Source organism: Ornithodoros turicata, chromosome 3, assembly GCF_037126465.1.
Source record: "Ornithodoros turicata isolate Travis chromosome 3, ASM3712646v1, whole genome shotgun sequence".
Classification (NCBI taxonomy): domain Eukaryota; kingdom Metazoa; phylum Arthropoda; class Arachnida; order Ixodida; family Argasidae; genus Ornithodoros; species Ornithodoros turicata.
The window spans coordinates 45,272,346-45,297,806 of record NC_088203.1 but is presented as its reverse complement, the minus strand read 5'-3'; the positions used below and the strand labels follow the sequence as shown (position 1 = coordinate 45,297,806).

The following is a 25,461-nucleotide window of genomic DNA, read 5'->3' as shown; positions in this document are numbered from 1 at the left end:
GACATTTTGAGTGAAAAAATGTGCTCATTACAATCCTGCTAATATGGTGTTTCAGTTACAACGCACGCGCAGATTTTATCGTTCTCTGCAGTTTTGGTTTCCTGGTGGAGATCTGTAGAAAGCTTAGCTCATTTAGACTTGCTAGCTCAAGAGAAGCTTGTAGGACGGACCAGTGTACGATCCAACCCCTGAATGGTTTTGCTGAGGAATCAAAGAGAATGTTCACCCATTGGGCAAGGAGTAGATGGTGACTGTAGAACACAAAAACTGGAGAAGTAACATGGCCTCCAGTGCAGTCTGCAAGCAGATTGTTTTGTTGTGGTTCATTATATTTCCAGATATTATTGTGAAAAGCTTTCCAGTCCCACAAACGTTTGAAATTATACAGTACTGTAGAAGTATTGAAGAAGGACTCAGAGCCCATTCGTAAAGGTCCATTTATTTGGGTGATGATCACAAAAGTACAGTTTGAAGCCACTATCTCACGCAGAAGATGTCGGACCATCATGCACGATTCTCCCTCTTTTCACCTGGTTTTGAGGCAGGTACTACAGACGGGTACTTGAATGTCGAGATCAAACCTTGCATAATTGATGCAGCCCTTATGTGACACTACATTATTGTTTCAAAAGAGTGAGTTAATTATGCGAGTAAATACGGTAATCCCCTACGATATCCAAACAACACAAGCAGACAAACGAGTCTTATCCTATTTACATAGTACACTAACACCTGCACGTACAGAGTATATAAGTATTCCAGTTTGCTTCTAACATTTTTGTGTTCTCTCATTTATACCTCACATCAGTCTTATGTTTGCGTGTCTTGGGTATTCTTCATCACCCAAATCTATGGGTACTGGATGTTCTTGTGTCAACTTCAGTTGGTTCTGCAGTACAGTGTGGTATGGTCCTTTCTGTCTGTGCAGGTATGAATGGCTGGATCCAAGTATCAAGAAAACAGAATGGACCAGAGAAGAAGAGGAGAAGCTTTTACATCTGGCTAAGCTGATGCCCACCCAGTGGAGGACCATTGCACCCATCATTGGCCGCACAGCAGCTCAGTGTTTGGAACACTATGAGTACCTTCTGTACGTAAGATGTTCTTTGTTTTAAGCTTTCATCTTGTATCACCTGTGCTTTTGGAATCAAACAGATAAGTAACAGATAAACACCCCAAAACCACCTCAAACATAGAATACGGTCGAACTCCTCTTCAACGAAGTTCAGGAGACTATAGAAGCAATTCGTAGGAAAATTTGTTAAACAGGATATGCACCTTATGGGAGAAGTATGAGGTCACAGCATTATATGTAGCCAGAGTGAACTGGTTCGCAAGAGCATTCTAAAAAGTACTGTTGAAGGGGACCCCCTTTGCCCCCAAACGCGAAATTAACCTAAATTCCGACATATCGTATTTTCTCGTGTGAGGAGGGGCATGAGAGAGAGATGATGACCTAAGCAGAGAGGAGGAGGCGCGGGACTTCAGGAGGGAAAAGGAAACGGGAAATTGAGAGGGCACGTGTGGAACACTGTGTGACGGTGGACGGCGGTGGTTGGACGCAGGTGGGGATGGTGGACTGAACGGAAACCTGGATGTGCACGGCTGCGGTGCTGTTATTAAGTACGCGTGACTTCGAGACGACATTGTAAATAAAGAGTGCGTTGTGACACTCGAATCTAAGACGACCTCCGACTTCAGGGTACACAATTTTGGGGAAGAAAGTAAATGGGGGGAGATTGTGAGGCAGTATTAATAGTTGGAAACAATGCACAATACCATGTATTCATCACCGCTTTCTTGGCTGCTGTTTTTTCTGTCGTGGTCTGCCCACAGGCTATTTATTTATTTATTTATTTATTTATTTCCACACTGAGCACTATTGTGCTCCATTCTGTTCAAAGCATTAGACAAACTATGCTTTTCCAAAGCGTACACTACAACGTCCAAATGCACATCACAGCAAGCGTCCAAACGCACATCACAGCAAGCGTCCAAACGCACATCACAGCAAGCGTCCAAAATCCACTGCACGGGTGCAGTTCTTTCTCTCTCCCTGTTACTTCAGCTATCTTCGAACATTTACCTTATCGCCGCCAAATTGTTGCCACATTCAGTGGTGAAAGCGATAACTTTGCATTCAAACATTTGAACGCTGCAGTGACGATGCCATGACAGCCTGTCTTCATTTGCATTGCACTGTAATTTCGCGCTGAGTGGCGCTGACAACCGCAACACGTGGTGTCAGTCGCGCTGCGCCATTGGCCCGATCCTGTCACCGTCTCCTGCCTCTTTGACCTCCTTGTGGCGTGGACTGTGCGGATGTTCGAATCTAAGACGACCCCCAACATTAAAATGCAGGATTAAAAAAAAAAAGGTGGGCTTATATTAGAGGAAATACGATAATTGCTATGTAAGCGTAATTGTTCTCTGTCGAGTTACCCCACTCATCGGGATTTCAGTGTAGTTCCTTGGTGTCTGCATCTGCCACGAACAGGTACCACAGCTGGGTCTTGACTAAAATTCACTATGTCAGTAATTTCGTTTTTTTTTTTGCTATGCAAGATGGAAAGCTTGAGACTATTAGCCCTTTCTGGGGAACCTGTTTTATGTGTATATCATGTGTAAGGTTCAGTGTTTTCGGTTTTTATTTTTGGGTGGATTCGGCGTATGTTCTTCGATGCTTATTGATTTTCACGAAATCGGCGTTTTTCGATGTCTTTCCTGGCGCGTACATCGTTTACCCAACAGTTATCGGCAAACAGGAATCGCAATGTAATTTCCAAACAACGCTTATTCAACATGGCGTTGTTTGCTGCGGTGGCGTTTTACGGCTAACTAAGAAGTAAACAGACATTTTTCGCAACCATCGTATTTCTGTATGGTTTTCTGATCTGCATCAACAACTTGCTGGGCATGTGCAGCAATTTATCTTTGTCATGTCCTGGAATGTCCCTCCCTATTCGATGTTTTTCGATTAAGACCGAAAACGCGGAACCCTAATCATGTGCCAGCATTGCAGTTACCATGCAGCGTCCTTTTCTCAATTTCTTTGAAAGTATATTGTGTAACACGCTACCATTTCAAACGTGTATTGATGCACGAGGAGAAGCGAACCAAATAATCTCTGTGGTACTCCTTTCATTTATGGTCATACAATGAGAAGGTGTGGAACTGTATTTAAACAGAGACCAGGCTCAGAAGAAAGAGGAGGATGGAGATGCCTTGGATGATCCCCGGAAATTGAAGCCGGGTGAGATCGACCCAAATCCAGAAACCAAGCCTGCTCGGCCAGATCCAAAGGACATGGACGAGGACGGTATGTACTCCTCTTACGCTTCGTTGATGGTTACTTTTGAGGCGGCATCTTGTGGCAACACTGAATCTTGTTTTCACTGGCGTTGGGAAACAGGTGACAGCACTTGCTCGCTTGCAACTGTCAGAAATCTCCTGGGTGGCATGGAAGATGTGCATAAATTGAAAATTCAATTTTTGCAGTAGAAAAGCCAAATGAAGGAACCTATATGACGACACTTTCCAGTTTGCTTTTCTGAGAGCGTGATATGTTTGCCCTCACTAACACACATTAGCTGCGTTCATTGCAGAGTGTGCAACTTGCTATGCGCTTAGATGCAAAGTAGTGCAGCCTGTTCCCTTTTCACCATTCTGCCCTTTCCCACCTCAGTTTTTCAGCAGCCCTGGTTGTCAGCTGCATTTTATGAGTTGCTGTGGTTGTGTGCAACACAAAGGGAAAGTCTCTTGCCTGGAAATTAGGTTGTTGGTGTTCCTGTGCAAGACATTGTTACAAAGTATGATCTCTCTTTGAATGTGGCTCGGCTGACTGTTGCACACAGCAAACGTGGACACTAACGAAGTGGACAGGGACTCACAAATCCGCAAGTGAAGACTTTATTCCAAAATACAGAAGGGAGCAGAAATTGTGAAGAAGGTTCAAAGGAGGCTAACCAGAAAATGTGACCGGCTTCACGTAACCTCCAGCTTGCGTGCCTTTTACCAATGATGGCCACTAACTACTTCTACAGTAGTTTAACTATAACTACTAACTACTTTGTGATTGAGTAGTTTAACTAGTAGTTCAACTACTTTTCAGGGGAGTAGTTAAAACTACTTTTTTAACTCCTGCAATGTAGTTTAACTACATCTATAACTACTTAACGTTGTCCACCAACACCAATCCCTTGTAGTGTTCGTGGACACCTAAATATGAATCACAAGCAATAATAAACCTTGGCTCAAGCCATTGCTACGATCGTCAAATACAAAGCTTGCGGCGGGATTCTTTCTGTGGCTACGCGATAAACTAAGTTGCAAAATTATTTCGCAGCAAATGAGGCTTCACTAGACAAGCATTAAAAGTGAAGATTTAGTACACATGCACGACACAATTGCTCTGCACCTCCGTTCTCATCCAACAAGTAGGTCAGGATAAAATTCAGAAGCACAATGCTGCCGTAAAGCTTGCGGCAAAATCGGAAGTAGTTGGCACCTTCAGTAACCTAACTACTGTAGTTAACTACTTAAAATAGTAGTTTAACTAGTAGTTGCCACTACATTTCTGCAAGTAGTTGATGACTACTTTTTAACTACAATCAGGTAGTTTAACTAGTAGTTTAACTACATGTAGTTAGCTACTGGCCATCACTGCCTTTTACTGCTCTCTATATTCAGTAGAGAGTGCAATTGATGTAATCATCACTCCGGCAAGTTTGAAAGCTCCCATGATCTCTGCACGGGTCATCTTGTTGCCGGGTGAGCTTTAAAGGGGTTGTCACACTTTGATAGATGTGGTTCATTACATCATGCACACATTGTACTGCATGCTAAAGTACTAAGAAAAAGAGAATTATTCTACATCTCATAGTTGCTGACATAGAAACTGGAATAGCTCTGCCAGATCTTGCTAGATCCTGAACGTCTGTGCCATCTTGGGCATAAGCCGCTGAAACAGGACGAGGAATCACAAAACACACAGCAGCTCCTTGTTGTTCCTCGTCCTTGTCCTGTTTGGGCGGCTTATAGACCGTTTACAGCAGCCAGTTGCTTCGGGCGCTAATAGGTGGCGCCACAGTAGCCACACCATTGCTTGCCTTCTGCGAGTGCCTTTGCCTATGTGAGTGCTTCTGACCTTTTTTTGCCGCTGTGCTACAGTTCTGTGCAAAATCTGGAAAAGCAGAGGAAAGACTAGTTCCGTGATTGAGTGTAGAAACTGTGAGAGAGTGTAGAAACTGTTGATCGTGTCGGACGAAGCTGTTTGTTAAATTCACGAGCCGTAGCTATACAAAGACTGCCCGCGTTCGAGGTCTTTTGCAATGCACGGGTTTCCACAAAGAGAGAAAAACAAGCTGATTCGACAACGGTAGGTATCGAATCTTCAGAGGAAGGATTTCAAAGCGGGAAAGTCAGCGAGGGTAAGTAATGCAGCCCTCAAAGTGGCGCAGAATTTCTGTGTGAGCCCCAAACTCTGCTGGAAGCGTTGTCTGCTGCTTGTGAGAATAAACTTCCCCCATAGTAGCAGGGGTCACGTTCTTCGCAGTTGAACCGTTCCATGTACATGCATTGTCAGTGCACGAAGCACTCATGAGCCCCTTGTTTGTTGCCTGTACAACGTTGATGACCAGTGTACAAATATGACTGCACCTGCTGCTCAAACCCGCTTTATATGTGCATGTTGCCGCCAAAGTGGGCCCGAAGCGAGTCTCTGTACTACACGTTCTGCTCACTGTTTGTGTCGACCTGATGTCGGCCTTTAAAATTCATACACCATCGTTGCACTGGCACAGTACTACACCGACATGGCCGCTGTCAAACAGCTTCGTTCCCTTTGCAAATTCTCTGTATTTCAGCGCAGGCTTTCCGTCTCCCTCTAGCTCGTTGATCATGTGGCTGTATACATCTAAAATCAACAATAAAAGTATGCTACTTCATAACGACAACGTAACAGCCCTTACATGCATATCTTTCTCAGGTAGTTGTAACAACAAAATTATAAAACACTGAAGCTTTCCTTTAATGGTTACAAGCTTTCATGTACCGCAACTCTTGCGATAAAAAGCAAGAAATCACGATCTTACGATATTACACTATGAACGTACCCACAATGTAACGTATGCACGACAAAAGAAGAGGAAAAAAAAACGCCGAAATATGTAGTAAGTCAGTGGGGCCGATTATGTGGGACGCACGAGGACAGAAATATCACTCTAAATCAAGCAAATGCACTCACCTGACCGTTGAAGCTTCGGCCAAAGCCTCGTGACATCCTTCCATGCGGAATTCATTGCAAAAAGTTCAAAATCCGGGAAAGCGTCTCTGGGTTGCACCGCCGTATTACATGCGCCGTGTCAACAGGCAGCCGAAAGAGAAGGCAAGCAGTGGCGCGTAACGTCACGTGCGCTAAGATGGCGGCGCCAAGATAACTCTGCTGTAAACGGTCTATACACAAGATCAACTTCAGCCAACTATCCAGTCTACCCACTTTGATTATCTGTTCCACCTCCTTTGGCTTTGTGCTGCTGGCATCTACTTCGCAAAGCAGCATCCGATTCTCAGGGAAGAAAGCTGTGTAAGCCTTCCGGCTGTGTCAACCTGTCTGTGTTTTTTTTTCTGTACAGTCGCCGAGCGATTTTTCGGACTTCTGGGAGCCACTAAATCGGTCCAAATTATTGGGCAGTCAGAATTTTTAGTGAAATGCATAAATCCACTTTCAAAAGCCTTCGCTCACAACACTTAAAGTGACTTTTAAAAGGTGCATATATGTGTTTGCTTCACAGCGCAAATGCGCAACAACGTATCGCAGCAAATTTCAGCGAGTGCAGTGCCATCCTTGTATGCATGCATCAGTGTAGTCATCTCACCTTTTAAACCTTTCAGCGCGAAAAGTGATTGTTTTAAATTTTCTTTCTTCCCGCAGACTGTCCTGGAATGGAATGAGCTACCACAGGCGATAATGAATAGTCCTACGGTTGAGAATTTCTGTAAACTGATAGCGACAGTTCTGAATTAATGTCTTCTGTTATCACTTTTTGTTGACCTTGTGTGTTTACCTTAAGTGTTATGTATCCTACCCTACTTAGTAGTAGTAGTATGAATAAATAAATAAAAATCTCAGCGAGGATGGCCATTGTGGACGGGAGTGCATCAACAACATCCTCGTCGCTGCAGGTTATTGCATTTTTTGTGTTCGGTGCCGAAGACAACATTGATGCTAACGATGCCTAAGCATCAAACCATGACCATTGACCAAACCAATCATTGATGAATTTGCATATCATGTCCCAATCAGATAAGAATTGCTTAATATCACATTCATCGCAACACCCAAACAGTGCACACCAATAATGTATTTGGTGTTTATCTGTCAGTGGGATGTAGCTCTTTTATTCAATTCCGATGGCTGGGGGCTCCTTCTTAAACGACTGTTGCGTCACTGCAGAGTTGGAGATGCTCTCGGAAGCCCGTGCCCGTCTTGCAAACACCCAGGGGAAGAAGGCAAAGCGCAAAGCCCGGGAGAAGCAGCTGGAGGAAGCGCGACGACTGGCAGCCCTGCAGAAGCGGCGGGAACTGCGTCTGGCGGGAATCCAGCTCCCTCCCCGGAGGCGCAGGCACCACGGCATAGATTACAATAAGGAGGTCCCATTTGAAAAGAAGCCAGCCCCTGGGCTCTATGACACATCGGAGGAGACCTATGACCCCATGGAAGCGGACTTCAGGAGACTTAGGCAGCAGCACTTGGATGGGGAAATGCGCTCAGAGAAAGAAGAGGTAAGACCAGGTAGTACTGTGCCAAGGTTTAGGTGTTCTTCATCAGCAGCATTTATACGATTTATACGAGACTGCTTATTGTCAAACTCATGGAGCTAACAAAGAGGACTACCGTGTCTGTAGCCAGTTTGCGCGCTAAATGATAACAACTTATGACATTTAGTGAAGGCAAGTGGATGCAAAAAAGTAAAAGAACTTGAAATAACTCGATGAAGAGAAACACTGTTGCAAATACTACATGGGTGTGTCAAATGAGGGCTTGATCTCTTACAAAGCCTGTTAACTAGGTTACCTCTTGCCTGTAGCTCCGTCGCTGCAATATTGTAGTGAAGCGAACAAACAAAGCAGCTGATGAAGGAACGAATAACCGAGAGACACGGGACCTTACATTTGTGTCTCATTCTGGTCTACGCTGGCAGTATGGTAACGATGCTAACAAACCCATCCTCCCATGTTCTAGTTCACATTCTAAGTTGGTTAACTTTGGGATCATTTCAAGTCTTCTAAATGCTGCATAATGTAAAAAACCCCGAGACTAGGGAACACGAAGGGACAGACACAACACGAAGTCTCAATGACTTCGTCTTGGTCTTGGTCTCAAGACTCGAAGTCTTGAGACTTCGTGTTGTGTCTGTCCCTTCGTGTTCCCTAGTCTCGGGGTTTTTTACATTGCATCATCTTCACCAGCTCGCTTGCTTCCTAGCCATTTTTTCTAAATGCTGCTTCGTCAAAAGGTTGTCTTCGTTGTGTTTCGTCAAGTATCTCACGACAGGTTAACAGACTTGTTCAAGCAGGTTATGACATGCAGTTGATTGCCTCCAGGGCTCTTATTCTCCTACGCAAGCTTCATGTTCGGCTAGACACCAACCATGAGAATGCCAATTCATCTTGTAGCGAAAGTAGCAGTTTATCCGAGCAGTCACCGCTTAGGGGTGGGCGCCTGTACGGGCGCTTTGCCTGCACAGAACGATGGGGCGCCAGCGAGGCGGTGGAGAGAAAGACATGAGGAAGAGACTGGAGGAAGAGGGGGAGAGAATGTAAGATGGCGGCATGACGTGTAACGCGTGTGTGACGGTGTTCGAGGCTTTTTCTGTGTTTAAACAGTTCACAGGCGTTTATCATATAATAATGTATCCCGGACGTCAATAAATTCATCCGGTGAGCGTTACAGTTGAGCTAGTGGGCCAACGTCTGATGAAGCCGTGATCAGCGACATAACAAGACGGTCATGCCGAAGAACAAAAGGAAGGTCTCCGATGAGGCGAACGCTCGTGAAGGCGACATCGCTGAGCTTCGTGCAAGCATGGCTACGCTTGAAAGCAAGGTGAGCCAGAAGATAGATGCTCTAGCACAGATATTGGACAAAATTGTCGCCCAAGAAGGCCAAAACGGCGGCCGACAGTCCAAAGTCCCGGGCGTTGATGCGTCTGTGCAATGCGATGCGGTTCAGGTAGAGAATCTCGGCGGCAAACGCCGACAGAAGGGGTGTTGGATATCCCCGCGTGTCGAGTGACGTGCACGCAAGAGTGGTTGCTACGGGAGTCCCTTTCGCTGCCCAGGTGGACGGGCAATCTAGCTTGAATGGAACTCCGGAGAGAGAATCACTGCTTGGTGCTCGATACCATCTGAACCCTGGTGAACGCCGCACGCAGCCGTGGACAAGGTGGGAGAGCAACGATGAGCCTTGGCGTTCAACTGAGGCCTCAAGACAGGGAGATAATGACAATTTGGAAGTGCCACGAGACTTCTTGGAGGGTCTCAAGTTCAACGGCAAAACCGACGACGCTTTGTTATTCCTACGTCGTGTAGAAGACGAGATAGAAACCTACGGCGTGTCCGACAGAGCAGCAATTGTAGCACTGCGCAAGCGTCTTGTAGGACATGCCCATGAGTGGGGACAGATGGCGGCTCGAACATTCCGTGACTGGGAGACATGGCGTCAAAAGTTTGTTGAGCGCTTCACGTCTACTCGGGGAATTGGAGAAGCACAGCTGGCTCTATCCCGCGTTGTAATGGCAAGCAATGAGCGCCCTGCGGACTATGTAGACCGCGTCCGTGCACTGGTACATCGAGCAGGATTTTGAGATTCGTCGCCGCAGTTCCTAACTACTATTTATGAGGGATTGCCAGCCCAGCTGCAGTGGCATACAGACGTCCGAGAGTGCACGACGGTGGAGCAGCTGACTCAGGTGTTGAATCGTTATTTTGATGCCTTAGATGATGTGACCCATCGCCAGAAAACAATGGGTAGTCTACCCGGACAGGAGAAGACACCCAAGAGGGAAAGAAAGGCAGCGGCAGAAAAGACTGATGACCAGGCTGACAAGTGTGCCCAGGTGTGATTGCTGAGCAACTTTTGAGTGTGTGGTTGTGTTTATTTGGCGGACCACGGAACGCTTTCGGAACCGTGTCCCGCTTTGGGGTGGGCGAATGTAGCGAAAGTAGCAGTTTATCCGAGCAGTCACCGCTTAGGGGTGGGCGCCTGTACGGGTGCTTTGCCTGCACAGAACGATGGGGCGCCAGCGAGGCGGCGGAGAGAAAGACATGAGGAAGAGACTGGAGGAAGAGGGGGAGAGAATGTAAGATGGCGGCATGACGTGTAACGCGTGTGTGACGGTGTTCGAGGCTTTTTCTGTGTTTAAGCAGTTTACAGGCGTTTATCATATAATAATGTATCCCGGACGTCAATAAATTATCCGGTGAGCGTTACAATCTTCCGACAAATTAGTTGTCATACCGTATTATCATTCTGTCTCCCATTTTATCTGTTGCGAGAGATTTTTGGTTGAAAGTGGTTTTTTCTAATGCTTTCAGGTTGAGTAGATTGACTCCATTCAATGTCGTGCCAAAAGGATGCACTGTAAAGCATAAGTCTGCGGTTGTACCATGCACATGTGCTGTTGTTTATTCTATTCCTTTAAGTTGTGGTTTTTGTTATGTTGGGCAGACTGGACGTTGTTTAAATGACCGCCTTCGAGAACACCAGCTAAATTTAAAAAAGAGCCATATCCCTAGCGAGCTAGTTGAACATCTTCGGCAATGAAGAAACTGTGAGCCCATTTTCAACGATACAGTGATTGTGTCTAGGGAAAGGGATAACTGGAAAAGACTTTTGAAAGAGACTGTGGCGGTAACGCAACGCGGGAACAGTGTAAATAGGCCATCCTTTATCCCTCTCCTTCCCCTCCGGGAGTTGTTAGGTATTAAGGAGGTTTGGTGTTATTAAATCCTTACTGTGTCTGAGAAGTCTTGTGCTTGTCTTCATGTCCTGTGTCTCTCGGTTATTCGTTCCTTCATCATCATGCACCAGTTAGCCTGCGCCCTATCTCTTTTATCAAACAAAGCAGCATTTTGTTACTCGAAGGAATGTGTGAGGTTCAGCTGCCTTGAGCGACATAGTTTCATGTTAGTGTAGCTGCTTGTTCTACGTCATGAAACCCTATGCAGTCGCCGAGCGATTTTTTGGACATGCTCGAATATTCGGACTCGTCCGTGGAACGGCTGTGGGTTCCAGAGAGTTGATGTATACGAACATCCAAAATTTCGGATGCCGTGCAGCCCCGTCTCTCAATATTTCGGACTCTGTTTTGCCCAACTAGCAAATTTCTCTCTTGGGGTGACGGAACATATTGGTATAATCTGAAATTCGTATCAAAAGAAACCAACCAACTAAAATATTGAGGCAAAAAAATAGGCAGTGAGTGTTCATTTTCTATTTCTCTGAGTAGAAGAGGTCTGTTGTAACACTTTTGCGTCTTCGTTTTTGTCCAGCGGCTTGATTGAAAAGGCCCAGCACGTGCTGTTCGCCTGCAGGTCACACGACAGCGCCGTAAAGCGAGCTTCACCTAAAGTATGCATGCGTTAGGTGAAGCCGACTTGAGAACTTGATGATGGCAGTACTTCTGTTAGTGTACAGTGACAAAATGTCGCTTCGGGAAATAGAACTTGACGTTATCAAGCAGGGCTGGAAGTGTGACAAATTTTTCCAGCCTACTAGTGCTTAGAAAAGTTTATTTTGAAGCGAAATTTGATTATTTATACTTTTGTGTGATCCCCGCTGAGTCCGAAAAATCGAACGGCAACTGTACCCTCTTTGCTCGATATAAAGCGACATTTTTATATATACTCAGATAGAACAATGTTTCTGTCCTGTGAGATCCTCACATACTGAAAGCAAAACCGAGGGCATTGCTTCTATGCTTCGTATTATGCGCTCACGTCCGTGTAGCTGTCAAACCATAAAGCTAATGGTTGCCAAATAGTCCTACTACATGATGTTCCCCTCTTTCTTTTTCCCAGCGAGAACGGCGCAAAGACAAGCAGAAGCTTAAACAGCGCAAGGAGAATGACGTCCCATCGTCCATGATGCCAGGCAGTGGAGAGCCGGCCCGCAAACGCAGTAAATTGGTCTTGCCTGAGCCACAGATCTCGGAGGCTGAACTGGAACAAGTGGTGAAACTTGGCAGGGCAAGTGAGGCAGCCCGTGAGACAGCCCAGGAGGCGGGACATAGGGCATCGGAGGCACTGCTGGCTGATTACAACAGCCTCACCCCATCTTCACTTCGCACACCCAAGTTACCTTCCTTGAGCAGAGATACTATACTCATGGTGAGTCAGTTCTTGTTGACCACCCATACTTTTTGTTTTTCCTTTGCTGCTGTGGGTGGCACAAAGAACAGTGAGCGTTCTTGGACAAAAAACATGAATTTAGCTTACCTATATCAAAGCTCAGATATGCAATAGCTATCTGAGCTGTAAGCCCTCTAGAAATGACTCAAGTCTTTCAGAAAGCTCGTAAGAGAATGAATGTGGTTGTTTTTACATTGCACGAATAAGTGTTACACCTCTACACACGTTGTACTCCTTACATCATGTAAGCAGAGCACTCTCCACGGGGCACTAGACAATCTCATTTCACTGCTCCTTTAAAAAGGTTCATGAGCTCATTAAAGGAATTTTGAGAGTTTTGAAATGGTTAAGGGGGTACGCGGGGATCAACTCGCGAAAAATGACAAAAAAAAAAAAAAAGGATTTTCTGGAAATAACATTTTTGGTGATAAAAATCTGTCTTCTATATGACCCCAAGTATTTTTGCTCAAATCCGCCTCAAAATGCCCCAAAACTCGTTTTTCCTGAGGCATGGTAGCGGGCAATATCGCGAAAATGACGAAAAATCGTCGTTTTTCAAACAGCCGTGTCTCGGGAATGACATCACCAGTACACATCGACAGTACTTTTAGTCCTCTTCAAAGTTCCCGCGCATCCGACCTTCTCCAGTGAGAAGCGCTCTGACGAAGAGGGAAGTTCCAAGGCCCTGAAGAGAGAAATCCGTGCCACGTGATTTGTGCGCGCGTTAAGATTGGCCGCTCCTCGCTTGCCCTCGGCAACCGGCTCCTCTGGCCACCGGAGTGTCTGCTCTTTCTCACGAGGGGATTGTGATCACAACTTTTAGTTTCTATTTCTTGCTGTGTTTTCGAACGTGGACAATTCTTACGATGGACAAACGAGTTTTGAAACGAAAGTATGACACCGTCCAGCATTTCGGAAGCTGAAAGCGGAAGCTGTTGACGACAAAGAAGAAAACAGCTTCTGTGCCGGAATTCGAAAGCAAGCGCTTTGTTGACGTGTTTAGCGGTGGTGATGTCGTCGAAACACGATGAAATACTTCTTTTGATGTTATTGTCGAAGCACTATCCAGTACTTCTTTCCATAATGCTGTGGAGGCTGTGCCATTCACGAGCTCAGGTCGCACAGTCCAAGTTCATTTGGAGTCATCGTTGGTGTTGGCGGTGGTGCGCCGCGGGAGTACAAGCGTCGTTGACTTCAGTGTCTGGCACTGAGCCAAAACTAATTTGTGAGGATCTCGACCATTGGCATTTCCAAGGCGTTCTCCAAGGGGTTTCCCCAAGTAGAGCTGAGGTGGTCGGAGGGGGGGGGCAAAGCTTGCAGTCCCCCCTCTCTCGCGCTCGCTACGCCTATGATCCCAACCCTAAGGAACTGCAGAACCCCTACGAGCATCTGTTATGCGAAGCTAACAAGAGCTAACAAGCTAACAAAAGCATTGGACACGAGTTTACTGCCTTGTCAGACTTTTGATGAAAGGCAAAAGCAGTCAAAGGGCATCAAACAAAGCGCCAGGAATGCAAGAGAACCTGTGCACAAAAGGACACAAAAGACTACACTGCTGGAGCCTTCTAATTTGCAGTAAAAAAGAGCGTGAAACTTTGCGCTTAATTTTTTCAAAACAACTTTTGGCTCTACCTGCTCTGCTTGTGAAACTGATATCTCCGTAACGACCCGGTCTATATCGGTGCGGTCTGTTTTCTTACAGTCACTGAACATTCCTAGAGGTCGTGACATTCTTATTTTTTCAGGTAAATCAATTTGTAAGTTTTGCTATCGTCATACGTTTCTATGCTAGATGCGTCAGTTGCGACCGCATGCAGAAAAATGAAAACCAAAAATTATCATGGTGGAAATTTTTAAAAAAATGTCACGACCTCAACCATACATTTGGGGATACACTTCAAGTTCAAGCTGTCTTCTATCACATTTTTCAAACTCTTCAGGCCTTTCACAAAATGCAAAGATTTTGTAACATGTAAAAATTTGTAAAAAAAAAGTTGTAGAGGTATCATAATATTGTTTGTGGTAAATTCATTTTAAATTCATATCAACGATGGTGCAAATTTTCATCATAATCTATTAAGAAACAAAAAAGTTTGTGTTGATCCCCACGTCCCCCCTTAAATGAGTGAATATTGGAAGGCCATGAACCATGTACAGTCCTGGACTAATTTTGTATACCTAGCTGACTCGTTTGTTTGGTAATGTACGATACAGATTGACATGGGCCGGGTTCGAGCCACCCATATCTGTTCGTCTCCGAGCTTTATTGGTGTCCCAGGATATTCCGGTGTGATTTTTGGGGCATCCCCTAGCGGGCGGGCGGGCATGGGCCCCGATCTTGAACTTTTATATAGCGATCATTATTGTTATGCAGTAAACTTCCATTATTTCGATCCTGAGGGGAATTAGAAGATTGAAATCTAATTAGCAGAAGGTCAAATTAAAGAATTGGCAAAAAAAATTAACGAGGTTAATGCAACTTTTATTAGCAAAGGCAGTCTGTGATCGTCTGCTGTCGTTTGTTTTTGAAATGCGCTTCCGAAAACATTCATGTAGAGCGTTGATGTGGTGGAAATCCCTTTCAGTGTTATCTTCACCACACAAAATAGAGCGCTCAACTTTTCGTTATTCTGAACGGCAAGATAAGTGCATGATTTCAGTGTGGTTTGTCACGAGGTCAGGTGCGATGACCAGTTGTGTTGTGTCTTTGAAATCCCAGCCTTGTGGAAAAGTTTTCACGCGACGTTTAGAGCGTGCCAACTTGAAAGAATAACGATAGCGAACGGTATGTTCAGTTCAGCATGAGGCCCGGTTAAGTCCGGCCTCAACGTCGCCCGCACTTGGTCCCTTACACTGTGTGCACTCTTGCAAAATTGTCTTCAGTTTCGCTTCCGCCATCTTCCGCGAGGCAGCACACGTTGTTGCTCACAGTATCAGCATCCAGTAAGTGTCTTACACACTTCAGCCCTCAACGTTGTTGTCCACTTCCACAAATGTCATCGAACCCGAGATGTCCTTTTGCAGCATCTTTGACAATGCTCTCTTGATGTTGATTGACAGCATTTTGTATCTGTCATGTGTTGCCATAACTTGGCGGAGTTGCTGGCTTTGTCTAGAAAACTGAAAACACCAACAGATTCCGCACAAAAGCCTGGTGAAACAGAAATCAGAGAAAAATGAAAAAGACGTTTTCTCCTCGCCTGGGATGATGTGCTCCATTGTCACTGCCTGCCGCCGAACTTGTCTGTTGCTGTGTGGGGTGCAACGCGGGTGCTTAGTACACGGACGGATCGCTCAAATTATACAATGTGGGCTGCTTTTACATTTGAAATAAACTTTTTTATCAATAGAAAAATATGGGCATTTGACACGGCCTTTCAACTCGATCGAATTAAGTGGGAAAATGAATTATCGGAACTCTACTCTACAGTCGAACCTCGACATAATGAAGGGGACCACAGTTTCTTTCGTTGGATCAAACATTTCATTACGTCAAGTCAGAAGTCGCGAAGACACACGCTGTACATAAGTGCTGATAACTCCTGCTACGATCCAGAAAAGTTTTTAGTGAAAAATGACGTGCTGCCGCACTCTTCGTCACTGCTGTAGGAGACATCACCATCATCCAAACAGAGTCCACGCTTCTTGAACGCGCGCATCACAAGGTCCCAAGGCAAGGCTGCTCACGCCGATGCCACCCACTTGCACACTTCCATGAGTGACGCCCTCTTCATCCTCCCGGCTGGAGTAAGCACATGATCGTCGCGCGCCAACCATTCATTGTACATCCGCTGCACGTGGTTCTTAAACGGCTTATTGACACTCACGTCGAGCGGCTACAGTTGACTAGTTAGTCCCCCGGGAATCACAAGCATGTCCGTTCCTGCATCACGGAGCACCTTCTTCACCTTTTCGGTAATGTGTCCGCGAAAGGAGTCAAGAACAAGCAGGTTCTTCGGTCGCAAGAGTGCTCCAGGTTGCAGGCACCAGACAAGACGAATCCATTCCGCAACCATCTCTTCATTCATGAAGCCTTTTTCGTTCGCCCGAACGATGACTTCTTTTGGAAATTGTTCACCTTTTGGCAGCGTCTTCCGTTTGAATACGATGTACGGCCTGAGCTTGGTGCCGTCAGCGAGGCACGTCAGCATTACCGTAAAACGCAACTTCTCGTTTCCCGACGAGAGAAAGCTCACTTCCCGGCTGCCTTTCGCTGCCACCGTAGTGTTGCTTGTCATGTCAAAAACCTCTGGCGTCTGGTCAGCATTGCCGGTTTGTCCGATCATGTAGTTTTGTTGGTCCCGGAGCTCCAGGAAATAATGGTGGAACGCCAACACTTTCTCCTCGTACGCCTCAGGAAGCTTTTGGGTGATCATGGTCTGTCGACGAAGGGCCAGCCCGTTCCGTCGCATGAAGTCTGTGACCCAGTGTCGACTTGCCTTGAACTGTGAGCCCAGAATGTTTTCTTCGTTGGCAAGGCGTCTTGCTTCAATGTGGATCATCTCGCAGCTCACCAAAAGTTTCCTGTCTCGCGTTTCTTCAACGAATGTTTTCAACTTTGCTTCAGGTGTCGGGTAACGTCCTGTCCTCTGAACCCACGGCGTGTTGCGCTGCAGTTGAAGATTACACCCCGTTGTTTTTGCCACTGACGCGCAACTCGTTTGGAGACACCGAACTCCCGTTTGGAAGCACAGTTGTTCGTTTCTTCAGCACAGAGGATGACACGCCGCTTGAAAGACGCAGAAAATGAACGCCAAACCTTCCCCATGATGTGCACGGTAGCGTCGCGTCTTGCGTTGGGTTTCGCTCCGCAGTTCTCCTTCTCTGCTCAAATGACGCATGCCATGTAGTCCAGAACGTGGACCCTGCATTCTCCCGGGTTTTCCCTCAAGTGCTCCTGAATTTAGGGCACCGCGAGAGCGTTGACCTACTTTTCAGTAGCTGATTTGGGAAACCTACATTCGGGCGGTAGGCTCCTCCCCTCCTCCCCTCCTATAGTTTCGTTTCTCACTTCTTTGTCACTTGTGTTGGCTTGTGGGATAGCGCCATGCCACCGTGTCCTGAACACCAAGGAGAAACTGGACATCGTCCATACCATCGATCAGTTTGCCAGAAAACAGGGACTTCTTGAACAGCTCGCCAGTAAAGTTGGTGGATTTGAAGCCGCGATCATTGCTGCAAGGCCACCTCTGTACGAAGCAAAAATAATGGACTATCTTGTTCCAGCGTGAATAAACTGCGATATCTATCCTCATTTTGTCGAACATGTCCCATTTTTCTTCCATTAGACAGGTACGTGGACTTGTATTTTGAGTTTTTGGTTAAGCCGTACTACCGCTTACTACGTAGTTTTTTCGCGTCCCCGCCAGGTTAACAAGGTTTCACTGTACTAGCAATGGCTTACGGACTATTCGTAGGAATACTCTATAAACAACTTTACACAGTGTATCAGGTCTGTACATTGCTTATGAAGCCTCACCCATTTTGCCACACTGTTGTAATTTATGCCCACCCTTCAAAGGGTTAACTGTGGCTTATTTTCTCTTGCATCCTTTGTTTCAAGAACACAAAATTGTTCTGTGTCAGACGATCAGTCTTGTTAACTTCCGCTCATGACAAACAGGAGTTCACAGTCTCCTTTTCCAAGTCATGTTACATAGCAACATACTGTTGTTTCTTACCGTGTTTCCACTCTCCACAAGATCTTTTGTGTGTGCATAGGAATCTATCACCCACACATTCCCACTTGTGTAGTTATTTAGTGAATATTACAAGTGACTGAATGTTAAAAACCGGGGAGCAGAAAGCTTATTTTGAAATCTTCTATTACTGGGACCTCATTTTTAGCAAGCACCTCAGCACTGTGGTATTGCATAAACCTGTCAACCAGTATTATTTGGGTTACTAATGGCGCACATTTGATGGGCTTTACAGGAAGCGCAGAATATAATGGCGCTGAGCAATGTTGATACTCCCTTGAAAGGAGGTCTCAACACACCTCTCCATGAAACGGAATTGAGCAACGCCACACCCCGAAAGGGTCCAATCACTGGTACCCCAAATAATCTCATAGTGACACCATTCAGGACACCAGGGCCATCCATTGAAGGTAAAGTCTTTGATGTTTTTCTCTGTTGGGGCCTTGCTGATAATGGGAAGAGTGTCTTTTCAATACCAAATAAATGAACACCCACGGAACACCTGCCACAAAAGTTATGCAGTAGAACCCCACTTTTTGTAAACTGGTCCTGTCCAAGCCATAGGTTTACAATATCAGGAGTTTTATTACATCGGGAGCATCTTAAAAAATTCTTTACAATCCCCATAAAGGGTAAAGAAAGGCAGTGAAATTGAGTGAAAGGTTTATTGCACTCGGAACAAGGACTGTAATGCTGGCCAAATCACTCATACGTAGGGAATTACTTTTTCGGGTTAAATGCCTTTCTCAGATTCGGGGGGTAAAAATCGGGCGCTATCTTTAAATCTGTAATTCGAGGAGAGATCGGGCGATAATTGGGCCTTCGGGTGTTTTCGGGTGTTTTTGTTTCTCCTCTTGCGTGTTAAGTCCTTTCCTGATCTCTCTTTTTTCTTTTCTTTTTTTTTGCGGGATCGTGACCTTCTATGGTAATCCCCGAAGGCATAGACAGTGTTGACACACATGGGTGTATTGCTGGGAACGTAAGTGACCCATTCTTACATGTGTTACACGTGGCGACCTTTGTTCGTCTTCAGTGGAAACGTCACTTGAGGATTTCATAGTGACTGGAATTCGGGGAGAAATCGGGTTTAACCTGAGTTGGTTGGAGGTCACTTCGGGGGAATAACCGGGCGGAATCGGGTTTAACCCGAAAAACTCACTTCCTACTCATACGGGATTTAAAAGCCGGTTATAGAAGTTTGCCTCATACCACAACTGTTTGTTCCCATCTACCATTTTGGGCAAACTTTCTCTACGAGTGTTAAAGCACTCCAGTTTGGATGAGAATGAGCCATGCTGTCATACACACACAACTCCTACGTCCTTGACACACAAAAACGCAAACAATACAGATGTGCAGAGGCACCACTAAAACGATTGAACTCTGCAGTAGCGGCACGCACAGCGCCACCACCAAATTGCGTTCTCCCCACGCCTGTTCTGGGTTTTGGTCTGTTTCTCCTGCTCCCGTACCTCTTGCGGCAGCGATAACAAAAATAACAAAATCATCTTTACTATAACAGGTATCCATTGTGCTCTCAGAAAAGAGATAGCCAGCTCAGCGTAGAACAACTTTGGAACAACCACCCGCGAGCTCCCACACTTCAACTTTATTCCCCTCTTTTACAGTCACACATAACATCATCTCCCCCGTTTAAAAGAAAAACCTGTCGTTGGTGCCAGCTAGTCCCGTAAGTCCTCCAGGCTCAGTGCTTGTCAAACAGCTCCACCATGGCACAGACGTGTCCTCCTTGCTGTTGACTATACATTCATGTTGTCTGTTTGTGCATGGTCCTCCGAAGCAATTCCAGGTATATCAGTCACTTCGCTTGAAGGAGAGGCTTCCTTAAAGCTCCATCGACAGTGGTGTATTGAGATCAGACATACCCATAGTAGGGGTGTGCAAAAATTCAAATCAAATATCTAATATTCATTTTTCCGAATATTTGACTATTCCACGAATATGACCACCACCTCCACCCTTAAAGTGGGCTTCACCTGATGCTTCCCTGCATGAGGTGAAGCCTGCTTTACGAAATCACTAGTGCTGCTGGAGTAACACAGCACAGACAGACCATTGTTGTTTAGCGTGGGATAACATTAGCCCAAGTTTATCGTGCATACTTCGCTCGAGGAAGAGGCGGTGTCCCTCCCAAACGCACTTTAGCGGTGCCGGCGGGGAATTTTGATTTGATGTCGTGGAGGCTGCCTTGCAAAGGTTAAGACTGTTCGATAATGCCTGCAGCCCATGAACAAGAAGGGTGCCTTAAAGACATCCCTTACATTCAAAATTTCAGCAATGCAACATCCCCTGGTGAGACATACACACTAAAGCAAAGAAGTTGAATGATGTTCATGGTGAAGCTGAGGCAGGACAAAATTTGTTTGTTTCACAAGTGGCCTTTGGATGTTCAGAAACGATTACAACCTGATCTGTGTAACATGCCACTGCATGCACATCAAATTTTGAAATCAAGGTAATTGCCCCAGTAAGTGTAGACTCAGCTGAATATCTGGAAACACTATCATATAAAATTGAGTGAGATGTCTTACTTGTGACAGTGAATGGCAGAAAAATTACACTAAAGCCACAGGCTACAAATTGCAAACGGTACATGTTGTAAAATTTGCACAAATATTAGATATTCGATTCGGTATCAAAGGCAGAAAAATAACACTAAAGCCACAAGCTACAAATTGCAAACAGCACATATGTTATGCATTGTTGGCATTTTTGAATGTCCAATTGCTTCACTTAGCGAGCGGCAATTTCGAATTGAGTCTCCACAAGCTGGGGTAACTTTGTAAGCAATGCCTGAATGTTGTGTCGCCCAGTCATGCCACATGTGCTTGAATACAGTAGCCAATTGATTTTCTGGACTCGATGGTGACTGGAAAACAAGCCTGAATAATACGGCAGTCCGAAAAACCCCACGATCACTAAATTCAACATTATTTCACCACAGCTGCACCAAAGAAGTCTATAGTAATTGTGCCCTGTTGCATCTGGCACCTGCGTATCATGATATCCGCTTGCACTTGTGCGAGTGTCATAGGTTTGTCACACATATTTGACAATAGCGAGAACACGTTGACCATACCTGCAGTCGACGGTTGTGGACAGTTGTGGATGGCAGTTCAGAGCGCCTAGAATTCCAATTACCAATCCAATCCAAGTGCACAATCCGAAACGGCGCGTTTGAAGTTGCCACCACAGTGCCGAAAATAGTGGTGTTCGTGCTTTTGCGCAAGCGCTTTGGTCCGGAAAATCGAGCACTCGGACTTCGATCTGTCCGGAAAAACAGTCGCAAAATGTATTAATCCTATGGCAAAAGTCACCGTTCCCTGTGGGAGTGCGAAGTATGGAACGTGCACGAACAACCTGAGTCCGAAAAGTCAGTCGGCTACTGTATGATAGCTGGTACTGTCGAGACTCCTATTATGATCTTCAGTGTAACATTCATCTTCAATATTACAATTAACTCCCATCAGCTTGGCCATTAACACGCAAGTAAACATGGCTTCGATGTAACGGTCATCATGAAAGTGATTGCTCACGTATAGCGATCACGTGGCAGCTCCTAAAATGCGTGTAAAGTGAAAAACAGTATTCTGCTTTTTTTAAAATCATTTAACATCTTTAAATTGATTATTCATGAGCATCATTTTTGAATTCAGGGGGAACACCACGGGGTGCGAAGACTCCTGGCAGCACACCAAGTCAGGCACCTGGGGGAACCCCTCTGCGGGACAAGCTGAACATCAACCCGGAGGAGAACCTCGGTTTCGACAGTAACCAGTCTGCCAAACAGTTCCAGGTAGGAGTTTGTCAATACTTGTCACTCCAACTGCAAAACAAGTGGAAGGATATGCTCGACAAACTCACAAATCAACTGACAAATGTTTGTGAACGTAGGTGCTTTTGATTGTCAGTGCTCCTGCAGGTGACGTCCAGCAGTGTTGCAGTGTCCGGGGTGTCTACAAACCTGGAAAACGGGGAATTATCGGGGAATTTTGGTGTGACTGAAAAAATCTGGGGGTTTATTGTATTTTTTTTTTATTTGTTTTATTTCAGAATACCTCCAAAGGTCCCTTGGGGACATTACATGGGGGAGTGGGTTACAATATTAAACAGCATCACGAGTATATGTAAATCACATTTAGTACAGAAAAATAGTGAAAATACAACGCCGTGATAATGTGAGATAATAATATGACATACAACGAAGTTTATGTATGAAGAAACAACAACATCATAAGCCACAAAAAATGGATCATGTGATATACGTTAATAGTATGTTAAAAAGTACTGTAAGCAAGCAAAACACTTGAAAGGTAACCGAATAATAACTATGAGAACAGAACAGAGAACTATGAGAACAGGGTTGTCGGGGATTTTGCCAAAAAAGGCAGCTGAAGTTAGGGAAAATCGCGGACAAGCGCTATCGCGATGCACAGTGAATCGTGAGTGCTGATGAGTGATTGAGCAGCCACGCTGTAGCAACGTTGCAGTTGAGTAGCAGTTCTCCAATGCGACAAGCTCAGAGGCGTAAAAGTAGGGCAGTCTTAGTAATTTCTCAATAAACGATCCGCTTTATGAAGGATCTGTATCAAAAGGTAGCAGCAAGTTCCCTTTTGTTTTGGTTAGGGAATTCGGTTGAAATAGTCAGTGAAAACCTGGAAATGTCAGGGAATTTGAAGGCTACAGTTTAGTAGACACCCTGAGTGTCATATCATCATATTTCACCAGCTGGGTGAGCAGTTGTGGTTCCGGTATTTTACCTTTGGACTGTGCCCACCATCACTGGTTGCCTAGTAGGCGCAGTAGGTCAGTACTGCTTTCACGCTTGTGCAATGCGGTGAAGACATCGATACCAGCTTACCGGTAGCCCACTTGACCAGTATACTAAAATTTCAGAGTATCATATAGTTAAGGCCACCCATTTTCTGCTGCGGCAGATCCTGAATTCCGCGGCAGAGGATCGTGAATTCTGCGTTTTTCTGCGGTGCGTGCTCAACAGTGTTGAGTTCAAACAGAAAGATCTTTATTGGGCCCCCAAGATACAGAAAGAAGCTACAGCATTAAAAAGCTGTTGTGGCTAAGCATGAGATGGTACTTCGTATTCTCATCTGACAGAGAATGACGTTTATCACTGACAATCATCTTATATCTGCTGAATGATCTCTCTGCATCAACAGAGTTTATGGGTACACACAGGTACTTGACTGCAATTGATGCCAGTGCCGGCGTCAGTGTCTTCATGCCATCCCAAAAGCCAATGATGTCAAAGGGCTGTGGCGGTGGGTCGACTTGCTTCGAGACAGATGGGGCCAGGTCACGGTCAGAAGACTTGCAGTCTTTTGCAGTGTTGATATACAGCAACCACTCAGCTGCTAGGTTTCCAGCATCTCTTCCTATACCCGGGATGTTCTCATAGTCACAAAGTTCATGTGACATTGACTTTAGTTGCAGCGGGTCTAGGGCCCTCATACTCTTGAAAAATTTCCAGGTGTCACTTTTTTCCAAGAGCTCTTGTGCTTTGCGGGCAGCCTGGCACATTCCGCTTCTTATTTGTTCTCCTACATAAGCAGCTTCATCATCTTGCACACCCTCTTGCCTCATAAGGGCGCCGTAATCTTCCAAAGATGCTGCTTTAAGGTATCCCCAGAGTGCAAACAAGGCATTGTACACCTTGTGTGCAGCCACTTCCTGACCTTCTGCAGCCTTCAACAGGCTGGCCACCTTTTTGCCAAAAATGGCAATACACCGAGTGGTGTACTTAAGCTCTGTATATATTTCTTGCATCATGGAAACTAAACTGTCTACTCCAGCAGCATCTCCATACCTTTCTTGTACTTTTTCCAAAAGAGAGGGGTAGTGCTCAAAGTACTCAGAGTGGAGCTCCACAGCCTCAATCCATGAATTCCATCTGGTTTTCACAGGGGCTGGTGGCGCCCTGGGGTTTTCCACACCACATTCTTGCAGATGAGCCTTGAACAGTGCGCGCTTTCCGCTAGAAAGTCGAAAAGCCTTCTTCATATCCCCAACGTACTTGTCCACGAGGGGAAATGATTTGTACATAGTCGCGCCGATCAGATTGACACCATGCGCGACACACGTCACGTGGACGGCGTTGGAGCACAGTGGTTGGATGCATTCGCGAAATGCTTTCTTCATATATGACGCGCTGTCGGTGACAAGCGCGGTTACGTCTTCGAACTCAACACCGTACGTCGTGAGTGCCTTGACGACGATCCGGCCGATTACTGCGGCGTTCACCTCATTTGTGAACGTCACGTCCACAAGGACTGGTTGCAAAGAGTCGCCAGTTGATGACGCCTTAACGAACAGTACGTTCACAACGGATTTCGCTCGATCGTCGGTCGTTTCGTCGATGACGACCGATACAGTGGCACCGCTGAACATGCCTTTTAGTGCCGACTGATGTTTAGCGAAAAGTTCTGGAAGCCTGTTCCGAAGATTTTTGGCCAAAGGGACTGATCCCCCATTTGTAACCCGCTTCTGCAAGAACGTGCGCACTTTCGGATGGTCAGTCTTTTCTATTGGAATGTTGGCCGACACAAGCATGTCCAAGAATTCGAGCACCAGGTCCTCCCTTGCCTCTTTTGCCGTTAAAACGGTTTCTAAAGTTTGCAGCCTGGTCCGTTTTTGCAGCCCCGATCCAGACGCCGTTGGGTCTACTTTTGCTTTTCCGACATTTTTCCGGTGGCTGCTGCTTCTGATGTGGTCGTCAATCGTAGACTTGCGTTGGTGGTCAATAGTTTTCGCGCAAGGCCGGCAGAAAAGTAAACCGCCGTCTTCGTAAAAGTCCTCCGTGCCGTACTCACGTACCCGTTGTTTGGCATCTTTGTTTCCCAGATGGGACCGCTTAGACATTTCCACACTTCGCACTCGAAAACAACAGAGCGAGATGGCAGAAACGAAAGTAAAGTTTCGTCGATGTACCGCGCGCGCCGCCGGTGTTGCTCCTTGCCCCTTGCCACCGCGGGCGCGCGCAGGCACGCGTTTTGAATTCCGGGAACATTTGTGGCGTTCATTTTCTGAAGTTAAGACAAAAAATGGCGCAGGATGCGGGAAGTCGATCCGGCTGAAATCGAATTTACGGCAAAAAAGCGGAATTCCGCGGGATTTCACGCGGAATCTTGTATTCCGCGGCAAAGTCGCAATTCCGCGCATTTTCGCGGAATCGCGGAAAACGGGTGGCCTTACATATAGTTTGAATGTTCCCATCTTCAAATTCCAGTAACCTGTCAGAACACGGCGACGGTGTCCGACCAATGAAAAGGCAAGGATCGCCCCGTGCACAGGATTACCTATTTTGATACAGATT

The 25,461-nt window shown here is 45.8% G+C and overlaps 2 protein-coding genes across 2 annotated transcripts in view; one reads left to right on the top strand and one right to left on the bottom strand.

Moving 5' to 3' along the window:
• The window catches only part of LOC135388451 (cell division cycle 5-like protein), a 63,124-nt gene that overhangs the window by 5,944 nt on the left and 31,719 nt on the right, over positions 1–25,461 (top strand). Inside the window, exons 3-8 of the mRNA XM_064618022.1 lie at positions 929–1,090; positions 3,189–3,319; positions 7,454–7,782; positions 12,082–12,390; positions 18,346–18,520; positions 21,788–21,927. Of these exons, the coding sequence (XP_064474092.1) occupies positions 929–1,090; positions 3,189–3,319; positions 7,454–7,782; positions 12,082–12,390; positions 18,346–18,520; positions 21,788–21,927 (1,246 nt within the window). The remainder of the gene's footprint in view (positions 1–928; positions 1,091–3,188; positions 3,320–7,453; positions 7,783–12,081; positions 12,391–18,345; positions 18,521–21,787; positions 21,928–25,461) is intronic.
• LOC135388453 (uncharacterized) lies at positions 23,172–25,290 on the bottom strand. The gene has a single exon (XM_064618026.1). It carries the CDS (start codon positions 25,005–25,007, stop codon positions 23,184–23,186), a length of 1,824 nt encoding a protein of 607 aa, XP_064474096.1. The 5' UTR covers positions 25,008–25,290; the 3' UTR covers positions 23,172–23,183.